This window comes from Bemisia tabaci, chromosome 4, assembly GCF_918797505.1.
Source record: "Bemisia tabaci chromosome 4, PGI_BMITA_v3".
Classification (NCBI taxonomy): Eukaryota; Metazoa; Arthropoda; class Insecta; order Hemiptera; family Aleyrodidae; genus Bemisia; species Bemisia tabaci.
In genome coordinates this window covers 50335022-50348775 of record NC_092796.1, presented here as the reverse complement: position 1 = coordinate 50348775, position 13754 = coordinate 50335022, and the positions used below count along the sequence as shown (strand labels likewise).

The 13754-nt window shown below is 38.9% G+C and overlaps 1 protein-coding gene across 1 annotated transcript in view; it reads right to left on the bottom strand.

Annotated features, from left to right (window-relative positions):
- LOC109042534 (uncharacterized) overlaps positions 1-3970 on the bottom strand; it is a 74352-nt gene extending 70382 nt beyond the window's left edge. Inside the window, exon 1 of the mRNA XM_019059340.2 lies at positions 2810-3970. Within this exon, the coding sequence (XP_018914885.2) occupies positions 2810-2848 (39 nt within the window). The 5' untranslated portion in view covers positions 2849-3970. The remainder of the gene's footprint in view (positions 1-2809) is intronic.
- Between the last annotated feature and the right edge of the window lie 9784 nt (positions 3971-13754).

The following is a 13754-nucleotide window of genomic DNA, read 5'->3' as shown; positions in this document are numbered from 1 at the left end:
CAGTTGTGAAATTCAGCGTGAGCTTCCAACATCCTTCAATTTTGAAAATTATGAGTGGTGTATTGTGAGAGTCATCATTCATTTTCAGTTTGACTACACTGGAAAAAAAAACACATTTGATCTAGAGTTCAGACTCTTAAAAACATCGACAAGATAAAATACTCTTGATTCAATTGGATAATCGGATTTTTGCTTAAATCAAGAACCAAGCATCTTAATTTGAGCGGATTTCCTTTTGATTTAAGCAAAAGTCTGATCGAATCAAAAGAATTTTTTGTCATTGTTTTCAAGAGTCTAGACTCGAGATCCAATGTGTGTTTTTTTTTTTTTTTTTTTTTTTTTTTTTTTTTAATCCAGTGTATTACATTTCTCAGACTCGCCCAACATATGAGTCAGATTTGCTAATTCCTCCTATAATTATCATTGACGAATTTAAATGATAATTGTCTCCAAAGTAACTCAAATGGAAGTATTTGTCATTTAATTTAGTTTTAGAATTGATCAATTTTGAACAACCATTGCTATAGTGGGTAAACATGAGAGAATCTCTAGTGTTCGGCAACCGCGGAGTGAACAAATAAAATTGGGTTAATCTAGTCACGATGCACTCCTGCGGAACAGCCTGCAGGAAATAGAAATGACCGGTATCCCTCTGTCTTCTCAACTTCCTAGCATTATAATCCCTCGAGCCTGGAGCTTTTTCCCTGCATATAGTCTCCTTCAATTTTTCTCGGTTCCGTTTTATCGCGGCCTTTGCCTCTCTACCTTTCTTTTCCTTATGCATTCGTGATCCCGATCGCTTAATGCTCTTTAACAATTCCCGAGCATGGCTTCGAAATGTTAATGAATGTTATGCAGTAACATTTGCTCGCACAGCTGCAACTAATTTTCAGACTTTGCAGCGTTTTCTTCTCTCTGAAATTTGAATGCACCGTGCACAGTGCAGTCCCGGTGATTCGCGGTTCAATTATCCGCGGTTGAAGTGATGGAAACATTAAATTTGTGACTCAAAAGTTTTAAATTAAAAGACTTAACTTTTTTCAAGACTATATTTTTTGTCTATCAGATAGTCCGCAGTTTCTGATTGGCCGCGGTGTCACCAATCACTTTTTTATTCGCTCAAAAATACGCATTTTCGCTGAACGCTCCTCAGTCTTTCTCTATGATTAATTTTTTATTTTTTTGTGTAATTTTTATGTCTCTTAGTAATGAACATTTTGCCCAGTCTCTGTTTTTTAATGTCTTTTGAAACTTTTCTGGGAGAACTCTGAAATAGTTGTACAAAATGACATGTTTTGGTAGTTTTTGGGCCTTTTCTTGATTAACATACGGCTCAACTTACATCAACAGGTGTTTTGCATGCTAACTATTCGAGCTGAACAAGGGCGGTTCTACGGTGTTTTCTGCGCTACATTAGTCATGTTTAATCTGACCATGTGAGCGAAGCAAACAAGCAAAGGCAAAAGCTCCCGAGTCAATCATTTTGTCTATCTATGTTTCTGATAGCAAACATGATGAAACACGGGTAACATTATATCTTTACATCCGCACAGTATGTTTGTGCTTATAATACTGATCAATTTTCAATGGGTTGAAAAATCAAGCATACAAACAACGATGAGGGTTTTAAGCTACTCCATTTCGTCTATCCGGGATTCTTTATAGATGATGTATTTGAAAAAAAGAGATGGCACACGGTATATAGTAATTCACACACTACACTCGTTGCAATAGATTCACAAAACTCGTCCCTTAAGATCAACAAACCCTCCACATTGGTGCCCCAAATCTAAATGTCCTCAGCGTGAACCTTGCAAAAAATGTGAGGTGTCTGCAAAATATAGCTTTGAACAACGTCTCCCAGGTTATACATCAGCTAGCTTCATGAGTAGCAACTAAATTACTTGAAAAATTCAGAGAGTTCTCGAATCTTTTTGAATTTATTTTTACGACGTCTTTTGGTTTCATTACTACAGTTGAAAGCACTGACACAAATCTTGACACATAACGTTACCGCATGACATTTGAAAAAAGTTAAAACTGTGAATTTGAATACTTTTCAAAGGACGAACTGAATATTTTAGTATTTCAATTAAAATTTTTGTTGACTAATGATATGAGATGATTTCTATACTTACATCCCCGGCGAGGGAAAATGCGACTTTCTTCTTGCTCATGATTGTTCACTTGAATAAAGCAATAAAAATGTCATTATAATCTTTTGATCTTAGATAATTTTAGCTAATTTTTTTGACAACCATTACCACACTGACTCTCTTAGAAAGTGATCCATTTCGTGCGCTTGAATCTATCCAAAATTCTGGTTGGATCCAAATAGAGCATATAAAGGGTATATAGTGCATATCGAGTATGCAACCTTACGATACCTAAAATTGGATCATTTTGGAACATTGTAATTTCTAATCCTAACAGATGACCACGCTCAAAGCTGAAGTAGTCAGTCATCAGTAGTAGATCAATAACACCACCATTAACATCAATAATAATCATGATATCAAAAAATAAGAAGATCTTTCTGATACCATGCTTCTTACTCATTCAACTTTGGATTTCTCCGTGCATCTAAAGTGTTTTGATTTTACTGATTCCAGTACAAAGGGAGGTGGATGATATCCACTACCCTTTGTATATGTTCGCCGTGTAGAAAATTATTTTTTTCTTATAATGTTATACATATTTCATACCCCAAAAAAGTCATCGACAAGGGCGTTCAGTCTAATTTCTAAATGGAGACTCAAATAAAGGAAAGAAAGGATAGAAAAGAGAAGATAAGGAAATGAAAACTCACCTGTGCTTGAAGAATCATTTTACTCGATGGCCTTTCCATGGTATAATTCTCTTGAGTGTATTTCCTCTGAGACGACCAAAAAAGCACAAAACTCTCGAAACCACTTGAGCTCAAGATGCTCTTCGCACGTGACAATAATCAAACGCGCGCTCTACGTAACAATAACAAAGTTCGATCGTGCACTTCAAAATTAATCTACGCAAATCATGATGATTTCTATAAGACCAGGTCTTCCAAATCGCAATCACACAGAAGAGAGTACCGAATAACGTATTAAGGACATTTTGAACATTCCATATTTAGGTGAAAGAGAACCCAAAGATCAGCATTATTAGTCCGTTAACATTGCTTTCAAATCATGATTAACTGAATCATGCATATTTTGCAAAACGAGTAGACTAGCCGAATTTTTGCTCATGCATCCTCAATATCTCTTAAATAACATTTCGTGGGGTTTTGCACCCTACGGGTGATTTTCTAGAGTGTATCTATTCCAGTCTTGATTTACAGGAAAAATTCAATCTCTCAATAAATAACTTAGTGTCCGGATTATACAGTTTTCCGATCGAAAATTGAGCAAACCGTCAAACATACAATGTGCTGATAGTTATTTATTTTCACAAATAGTGATAATGCAATCCGATTCCGAAAGAGTAAATAAATACGAGGCGACGAGGTGCATGTGTGGGTGCGACAGCGGTGCGGCACACTCGTCGGGAGGCGCGGGGAAAGACTGACGCGCCGAGAGACTTTAACGCGCGGGTGTAAATGTAAACGAAATTTAACGTATCCTTTTACTTTCTCAGCCGACCATGCCGGGCCAATGTGAAAAATATTCTGAGTCTGAGCGGTTGCGGCGGGTCCTGGGAGGTGTCTCGCGTCCCCCTCCCCTCCCCCCTCGGCGGGGCCTCCCACGGGCACACGGATAATCTTCACAATCTTCACGAGTTCGTATTTCATCGACGTCTCTGCCCCGTTTGGTCGTCCGGGAGCTCCCTATCTCGGACCACGATGTTACGGCAACTTTATCTGACCTAGCATAGGATTGAGCAGAAGAACTGCATCTGCATTTCAAGATGATCACCAGGTCGCGTACAGGGGCAGTTTATTTTCGGGCACTCCGCACTAACAATCTACACTGGGGGAAAAAAAAAAAAAAACACATTGGATCTAGAGTCCAGACTCTTGAAAACATTGACAAGTAAAAATACTCTTGATTCAATCAGATTTTTGCTTAAATTAAAAGGAAATCCGCTCAAATGAAGAGGCTTGGTTCTTGATTTAAGCAAAAATTCGATTGAATCAAGAGTATTTTTTCTTGTCGATGTTTTAAGAGTCTGGACTCTAGATCCAATGTGATTTTTTCCAGTGTGGGAAACGGCTGCAAAACAAAACAAAGGATGGATTACAAAAAAAAAAAAAAAAAAAAAAAAAAAAAAAAAAACCTGGAACGTCTCGAAATTGATTACAACTTCATTTTCAACCGAATTAAAGCACGTAAAAACTAATGTTATACCAAATTTGGAACTTTAATGACAATGCTCCCTCTAGAAGTAAAAACTGGTGATAAGAGTCACAGAGACCATCAACATCGGTGCGATAATTATAAAGTATGTCTCTGCACTTCAAAACGTTGATCATTTCGAGGAGAAGACGCAAACAATAATGATTGTCGGAGGCTAAAATTTTAGCCTGCTCGAAGTCAAAATGGACGTATTTATGCTAAAAGGAACTATGTGCATAGGGTTTGCGTGTAACATAGTTCCTTTTAGCACATAAATCAAATATAAGCTTGGCGATAAACGCAAGTTTTCGCTTACTGATCGATCGATGAACAACTTTCGAGCATGCAAATCGCCAATTACATAAAAATTTGGTCTTATGAACCGTAAGGACATTGCAATGGTCTATATCGGCCGTACTACCTAGCTGTTGTAACCGCACTCTCGGTTCTGGAACCTGTACCCTTATAATTGGTCATGGGATACGAGCTATTAAACCAAACCTAACCATAAATATGGTCAGTTGTATGAACCGAGGATACGATTCTCAGAGCCGAGAGTGTGGTGTGTGTGGCTCAGTGTGGCTACATGAACTGAATAGTGCGGCCAACATAGCACACTTTAATTTAAAAAAAAAAAAAAAAAAAAAAAAAAAAAAAACTCTTTTTATAAAATATGAATTCTCAGGAATTTCTATGAATATTTCCCTCTACTTTTTCAGAGCATTTTATTTGAGATTAGATCTAAATTGTCTAAAAGTTTCAAGAGAAAATATTCGTAACTCTCCTCAAAAATGAAAATTTTTGAGGAGGATATTTGACAGCTCCCGAATGTTCATATAGCGTTTTTCCTTAGCACGACAGTCTGAGGTCCTTACTCTCCTTACTAACTTACAATGACTAACTTCTTCTAACTAACAATAAGGTTCAAATTACCTCATTTTTTCATCAGCGTGAACTAATGGTTGTCGGGTCGGCTTATCGGGGAAAGTTAATCTTTTTGCTAATTCAACATAATATTTAGCGTTCAATTGTTTCCGTCATACATCAAAATAAGGTTTTTTAATTTTTTTTGAAAAAAAATCCCCCTGAAATAGAGGCATTTCATCAATCTCGGGAAGAAGTAATCAAATTCGAAGCTTACGAGGCGGTACGTAGATACAGGGGTCTTTGCCTATACGGCAAGCTGCGGCAGCTGAAAATCAAATGAAATTACATGGGGACTAAGGCCGGAATAAGAGATGAGGATAAAAATATCACTCTCTTACAGATGGTCCTGAGACATAAATCGGCAACAGCCAAACTAGAGTTGCCTTTCATTTACTCTTACGACTTCCTAGATGCTCGTCTGACCATGGTGCTGCGATGGAGGTACGGCCGCCGCGATCAAATAAACTTTTCAATTGTTTATGCAGGGATTCTTTTCGGGCTTATTAATTTTTTTCCCAGCCATTGTCTGCTCACTTTCAAATTGCGAGGGAGCGCGGCACTCGTCTTTTATTACAAGCAGGTGCTAATTGAATTTAAATTACAAAAAAGCTTTCCCATTAATATTTCGGTGTTTAAGCGTGGCTACCGAATTGAAGACGCCTCAAATAGCCAAGCTTTGGAGTATCCGCTTTCTCTTCATATGATTAAACTCTATTGATGTTCGCAAACTAATTGAGGCTGTAAATAATGCATGTGCTTTTTGCACGCTTGCAACTCCTACACTCACAGACAGTGGTGACGCTCAGGGGCTTTTTTAAGACACTTTAGATTGTATCAAATTAATGCAATATTATTGCTCTTTCTTTTCAAGGATTGTGGGAGATGTTTAAGAGGATGTTTTAGTTTCAAAATTTTCGTGTGTAATTGGAGAAATTCGAGCCAGAGAAGGCTTCCATTTCTTGGGGTGGGAGGAGCCGTTTTTCCTTTTTTGTTTAAAATCAAAATTGGCCACTGAGGCTCTTGGTGGAATAATTGCATTATGCAAAAAAATATGCTTTCTCGGCGTTATACTTGGCCAAAAATGTTTCCCATTCATGGACATTGGAAGGCATTGTAAATCATGTACCGGGGAATAACGTACTAAAAATTGCGCTTAGTTCAGGTAGAAGGATGGTTTTAATTGAGATCCATAAGCCCATCATGTCATTTAACCTCGCCTCCATCCCCGAAAAAAACCACCCCGTGTAAATGCGATTATTCCTCCTAGGAGCTTGAGTGGCACATCTAAAGTATGTCTTATGACTAAGAAACAGCCAGAGGTACGCTATTTTGATCGGTAACTTCAATTCTTGAACGTATAATCAAAATCTACAGAAACACGGTGATCAGTTGATCTTTTGCTCTTTCTTGTATTTAAATACTACTCTTGCAAAATGTGATGTCTAAATCCCCATTTTCTTTAATTCAAAGATTTCAAAGATTTTCAAGATTCATTTTATTTGATTCAGAGGTTCATGTGTACACCACTGAAGGAAAGAGGATACGGACCGATGTTATCTAGAAGTAACTTTAACCTACAATTTGAATTCTTGGTGTGTATAAACAAACCATTGCCTTGCCTTGGAGACTGTAACTAGTATTCTCCGTAATTTCTACTTATATCTATACGATTATGTTATTTATACTTCTAAGACCTATGAAAGAGGGAAAACGGATTGTAAGTATTTAAGTGATAACGCGGTTTAAGTTCGAAAGCGCGAGCGAGACGACCTGATGTTTCGCCTGTATAACGATGTGATACTTCCAACTCGACTATTTTTTGTTGATTCTTCACGCGACGGGACACATGAAAGCAAATTAACCTAAACGGAAGCTGGTGCATCAATAACTCAGGCGGTGGTGAAATTTCTTAAGTGCGCTTCAGCTAGAATTGTATTTTGCAAATGGGTGGTTTTTATACGATGATTAAGAATAAACCAGTGTAGAAATGAAAACAAAATAATATGAACTATGCGAAACAATAATCCGGGTATCGGAACTTGGCTGTTTTGAAAACGCCTTCAAATGCGACGTGATACCTCACGCATTCCGGAGAGTTCGAATAGTTGTATCATTGCGCCGTAAGAATGTGACGGAAGATTACAATTGAAATAGCCTTCATGCACGCTGGCCTTTTCGTATCCGTTCACGTTTTTGCAGTCATGTTTGCAAAGCATAAGTGCACACACACACCCTCACACACACAAAAATCAATGTGCTCAGCCCTCCAATGATCGTGTTTATTTGTTCAGAGGGTATTTTACCTACGCATGATACCTGCAAGGAACATTTGCACCATTCCTATGAACATAAATGGTGCTTCGTAGTGCAAAGGCCTATGAAACATTGTATATGAAAAGTTCAAGTCACGAGTTAAAATAGAATTATTTTAATCGCTGCCGGGTCTATAATGAAAGAGTATATTCACATTTTTTCGTTTCCTTCGGGTAAACAATGACAAATGTGCCCATGGATATCAACCCCGAGCACAGTTTATTTATTTGCTCAAGAAAAAGTGAATGCTCCTCCACATGCAACTTTGAAAGAAAGATCGAGCTTCAAATCCACACAGCGCAACACAAGCAGCACCAAATACCAAAATTTTCAACGAGACATGTATGATCATACAATGCACACAACCTCCAGTAAATCTTGTCAGAACCATGTAGTTGGTAATATAGTTGCAAGAGAATGCAATTTGTATTACTCACATCCATCCATCTATCTATGTTTTTTCAAAAACGTCATATAAAATCCCCCAAAAAAACATGATTGACCGGCAGGATTCATGGCCGGGTGGGGTGCAGGCTCCCATTTCGAGATAGGATTCCGTAGATAAGAAAAGTCAAGTTGATGATGATGTTAAAATGATACATTTAGATAATTCATAATTTCCCAGCACTCTTTGTCGCTCGCCCTCCCTCATATAATGTGAAAGGCTGCATATTAAAACTCTTAAGAGCAAAAAGGCTATTTGGCCAAAAAAGTTTCATACCCACTAAGCCGTGATGGAGGCTTCCAATAGTGCACTACCGACTACCGAGTCATCCGCGAGTCCGAGTGTAATCACTGCGCCGCGATGCAGTGCAACACGAGAATGGCAACACAAATTGTATGCACTCAAATTGAAGGGGAGTTGAAAGCGTCCTGTCACTGAAACTATCACGTCGCGTCGCGTCTGAGAGCAAATTCTGAATTTCGGATCTATAGCTAGACTTTTCTTTCTAAGTAACTTTTCTTACCGTTTCCTTTCCGTTTTCTTTCTGTACCCCGGGTAGGGTTTCTTAAATTCCATTGATTAAATCATCAATTTGACACAAATGAAGTAAAATTACCACGCAGAATCAGCTTAAGAATTGAAAAGTATAAGTGGATATCAGAAAGTAAGCGGTAGCATTACTGGTGGAATCATAAAAGACAACGCGCTTAGGAACAGAGCTTCGAGACAAAAAGAGCATTCAGCTTTCGGCGCTACGGAAAGGGTACTACCTATTGGCCGTACATACCTACGGTCAGACCAAATGTGCACGCTGTGTACCTTTATTGTGTCATCGGCCCTGTATTGCATGAATTTACGTGGGAAAATCGGTAATTTGAGGTATTTTGACACAAGAAAAACGAATTTTACGTTGAATTTTCAAAAAAAACAAAATTACAAAAATGGCTGCCTGTTAAAGTTAAAAATGGCCGAAAATTGCAACCTCGGTTTTTTGCCGCTGGATTTGCCTGAAACTTGGAACTTAGGTATATTTTAGCACGAAATCAACAAAGTTGAACTTAGATTTAAAAAAAAAAAAAAATTTTCGGCCATTTTGAACTTTAACCATCGGTCATTTTTGAAAGTTCGGTTTGTTTTTCTTGTGTCAAAATGTCCCCCGTTACCAAGTTTCAAGCAAATCCATCGACAAAAAATCGATGTGCCAATTTTTGGCCATTTTGAAACGGTTAAGAGAGAGGTTAAGTTTAGACTTCGGGTTTGAGCGAAAAGTTTTCTTTTTTTATCCTCTTTCGAACGAACTATCATAGGGAGTCTCCCTCTTTGAAAAAAAGTTGGTTAAAAGTTTTAGTAGTAAGTTTTAGTAGTGCTCCATATGAACCACTAATGGGTTTATAAAGCCATAGATTTTTCTCCGTGTGCGGTGTCGCAAATGGGGACTCGTGATCTCGCACTTTGACCATCAATTCCAATATATATACGGGGTAATTTCCACGATCCTCAACGCAACTCAATCCCCAGCGATAGACAACCATACAGGTTGTTCTGAAAATGTATTCGAACACAATAGAACTTAACCCAGAGCCATGAACTGACTGACGACGTTCGAAAGCTCGTTCATCTTATCTCAATGGCATGACGTATTTTTACATTACGTTCACAGAGCACAGACGGTAGATCGGTGCTCCGTGCCGCGTCTCGGGTCAATTTTATGACGCCGTGCCCCGGCATGACGTCTACGACTATTCCAGACGCATATCGCAGCGCGGCGCACGGGGGGTCGAGTCAATGGGAGAGGTCAGACAAAATTTGGAAACTTTAAAAGCTTATAACTCCGTTTATACGAGAATTTGACGTTCTAAAAGTGGCTCCATTGGTTTTCTCGTGAAATTGTCTTGCAGAAGCACCACTTAAAATTTAAAATGTGACGAAATAAACATCAAAATTTGCAGTTTTAGTCAAAAATTTCATGTGCGACTTCTCTGATTGACTCGATCTACCGAGCGACGCGGCGCGCGGCGGTCAGTCCGACCGTGCCGGGGACGGACGCGTGTGACGTGTTTGTCTCGACGCGACAAAAATGCAAATTACGGTGCTCTTTCGTCTATCAAATACAAGACGTATCGTCGTACACCCCCAAATGACAACTACTCTTAATAAGCATTTTATAATGGAGCTCTTGCATGTGTGGTGGGATTTACGATTTGAGCAGTCTTATTCTCGTGAATTTCGAGAAAGTAATAAAACTATGGCGCATTCGTCACTCATAAATGGGAGGAGTTACAGGGATTACAACCCATATTTTAGGACGGCAACGTTGTCATAAATAAAGCAGCAATAAAATAATGATTCGGAAAATTGACAATGTCGTGAAAGAAATCAGTAATAGTTTACTTTATAGGCACAATATCAACGCTAGAATTCATAAGCAACCCTCACATTAGCTGCATAATGAAAAGTTAAAAACAAGCCTGTTATAAACTGAACTAACATTGAAAGCCCCAGCAAAGATCCAAAATTCCAAACAGTTACAATGTAAAACAAACAAGCGAAATCTCCTTGGTTCCCAGTTGGTATCGAATGCGATGAACATCATCCTTTCATTTTAACTCCTGGATGCAACTTTTCGGGCTCTATGGATGTCCGTGTTGCATACGCTCAGGAGTGAAGGCGTTATTGATTGTCCATGCATTCACCACTTCGCACGCGCGTCGCTAACTGCAAGCTTTATCATTCTGAGAGGATGAGAAATGGCAGAGCACTTTCAATTCTTCGTTTACCTATGTTACAAAGAAATCTCCCAGGCACGAATAGTTAGTATGTTGGAATTTTTTCCGCTAACGTGCGTTAAAAACTCAGCACTAAGCTGAAATTCTCACTACAGAGGGAAAAACTCAAAGGGAATGGACGTAACTAGTGTTGCACCAAACAGCATATCTCTTTGAGGGAAACCAGTACTCCGATGAGTTTTTCCCTCTGTAGTGAGAATTTCAGCTTAATGCTGAGTTTTTAACGCACGTTAGCGGGCAAAATTCCAACATACTAACGACCCGTGCGTCCACCGCAATCAGTTTGTGTACGCATAGTTAGCATACAGGCATGGGATGTGAGTATCATTTGTGCTTTAGTTTTGATACCTACCACGATGTGCTGAACATGATTTGTATAGGGCAACTGCTCATGCCTATAGAGATGTCTTTGAAGTATAAATGCAGAATTGAAGGAACTCAGTCATTTTATATCCTTGCAATGAATCCCGCCGCACAATGAAACAAACATTTCAGAGGGGTTGGACGTGAAATTTTCGACTACAACTGCAAATTTTGATGTTCATTTTTTCACAGTATAACGACGGTGTGGGTCGGCAATCACACAACTCGGTTTGCGACGTCGCATACTTCCTGTCATGCTTCATTTTTTAGACGGAAAACTGGTCAACGGCAATTCTTTAAAACTGCCGTGATTTATCTTCTCTGTGCGAAGAAAATTCTGCATAAACTTCAAAGAATGATGTCAATTCGTTCTCCATTAAAGAGAACAAACTTAGAGGCGGAGATTTTCAGAACCACATACGAGTTACGTGATTGCCGACTTACGCCGTCGATAAATTGTATGAGATGCTTCTTGAAGGCAATTTAACGAGAAAGACAATTGAACTATATCTAAAACTTTGACGTTCCGTTTTCCAAATTTTGTGAGACTCTCCTCATTGACTCGCTCCACTGAGCGCCGACCGCTGTTAAAAAGGCGGTTGATGCCTGAAGTCAAAACGCCTTCTTTTTTGTGCGTATGCAACACGGACATCCATGAAGCTCGAATAGTTGCATCCAGGAGGTAAAATGAAATTCGTTCAGTATCGATCGTATGCGACACTGACTGAGCTTTGATTATTTCTCTATTGTCTTAACTTTATACCAACGTTGCCTATTTTGGCGATGAAGTAAACTATTATTGATTTTTTGGCGATATTGCACATTTTCCGAGAAATGCATTATTTAAATGTATCACAACATTGCGGGCCCTTGAACTCGCAAAATAATTAGGTTCCTATATCTGAGCATGATATGTAGAGTTTCTTATAACCTACTTTAATGAGTCGCTTTTGTTTGAAATTATTTTTTCTTCAGGAAATCTAATTTTGACGTTTAAAGCGAAATTTCCAAAGAACAATCCTGATGAATCACCCCAGAAGTCGGAACAAAAACGGTAACTATTCCATCTTTCCTAATACACGTAGTAAGATGCACACGGGTATCCCTGGTAAAAATTGGTTATAGGAGCTGCGTTTCAAAATACCATAGGAGTTCTTATGGCCGACTGAAGAAGGCGATAGAAAATCATGTAACTGGCTGTTGAAAGTGGAAAAATCATACGGCCGAGCTACACAAAGCGATAAAACATTATACAGCCGGGCTATAGTTCCTATCGCCGGGCTTTACACCTTATCGCCTGGCTGTTGCTTTTTCGCCATCGGCTATAAAAGGCTATAAGAAATTGTGTAGAAATTCGTGTGCTTTGTAAATCCTTAAGTTTGTGCGGAATCACCTTAATAAAGAGTGTGCAAACATTTCAAAGTCATGAGTTGAAAAACGCTGACTCCACGAGATTAAACATTAGAGCCTAACACAAAGCGGAGCGGCGGCGCACTACTGGCGCCTACAAACCTATCAGGGATACTTCACGCATTGCGCAACGCGTGAAGTATCCCTGTTAGGTTTGTAGGCGCCAATGCGCGTCCAGCGCTGGCTGCCCGCCCGCCGCGCCGCGCCGCAGCGTACCACGGCGCTTGAAGCAACTATTTCACACCAGAGGTATTGCAGAGTATCATACGAAATTGAAGGCGCTCCAACATATTAGGAATTACAGGCTTCCTTCAAAAGTACGGAGCTTTCCTCGCAAAACAAATCAAGATACTACGGCCCAAAAAGAGAGCGGTAGTCCAAAAACTCACTAAGTCCTAGCATCCGTAATTAGTAACGTTTAGCATACACTTTATCGCCAGGCTGTTGCTTAGTCGCCATCGGCTATAAAAGGCTATAAGAAATTGTGTTGCCGGCTATAGAAGCTATTGGAAATCTTACAGCCGGCAGTAAGTCTATGGTATTTTGGAACACAGATTCTACTGCCAATTTTTACCAGGGATATGATTTCCTAAATGCAATGGCAAAACGTTAGCACAATAAAGTATTCATATGTTAGTGAAAATTATAGTATTTTCCGCTCTTTCCCTCCTCAAATTTGGGCTGCGTCGCTCCTTTTTTCTAATTTTATTAGTCGGAAAGATTTTTTTTTTTTTTTTTAAAAAAAATCAAAGTTTATGACCATATTTTCATGAGGCATGGCCGGTAAATTTTCATGCAAATTGAACAAATTTCCTTGCGAGTTCATGGATATTACCTAATGATTTACATGAAAAGGTCATAGATGAGGTATGTTTTTAGCAGGAACGACTTTTTTATTTTCTTCATGATCGAAATTTTTTCCCCATAATTCGAGCGATTTTTCACTCACCAGCTCGAAAGTAACTTATATTGACATTCTGCCAAAGTCTCCAATTTTTACTCAGAAATTGCGCCCCGTCCAATGTAATGAAAAAAAAGAAAGAAAGAAAAAGAAAATGGCAAGTTTGAAAAGTTACTAATTTTGTTATCAGTTCACAACTGCGCAAACTGCCCAGCAATTCATTGGTGTGAGAAGAAAAAAAGAAATAAAAGGAAAAGGAGAGAGAAAAAAATTGGCATCCCTCAGACATGTAGCAG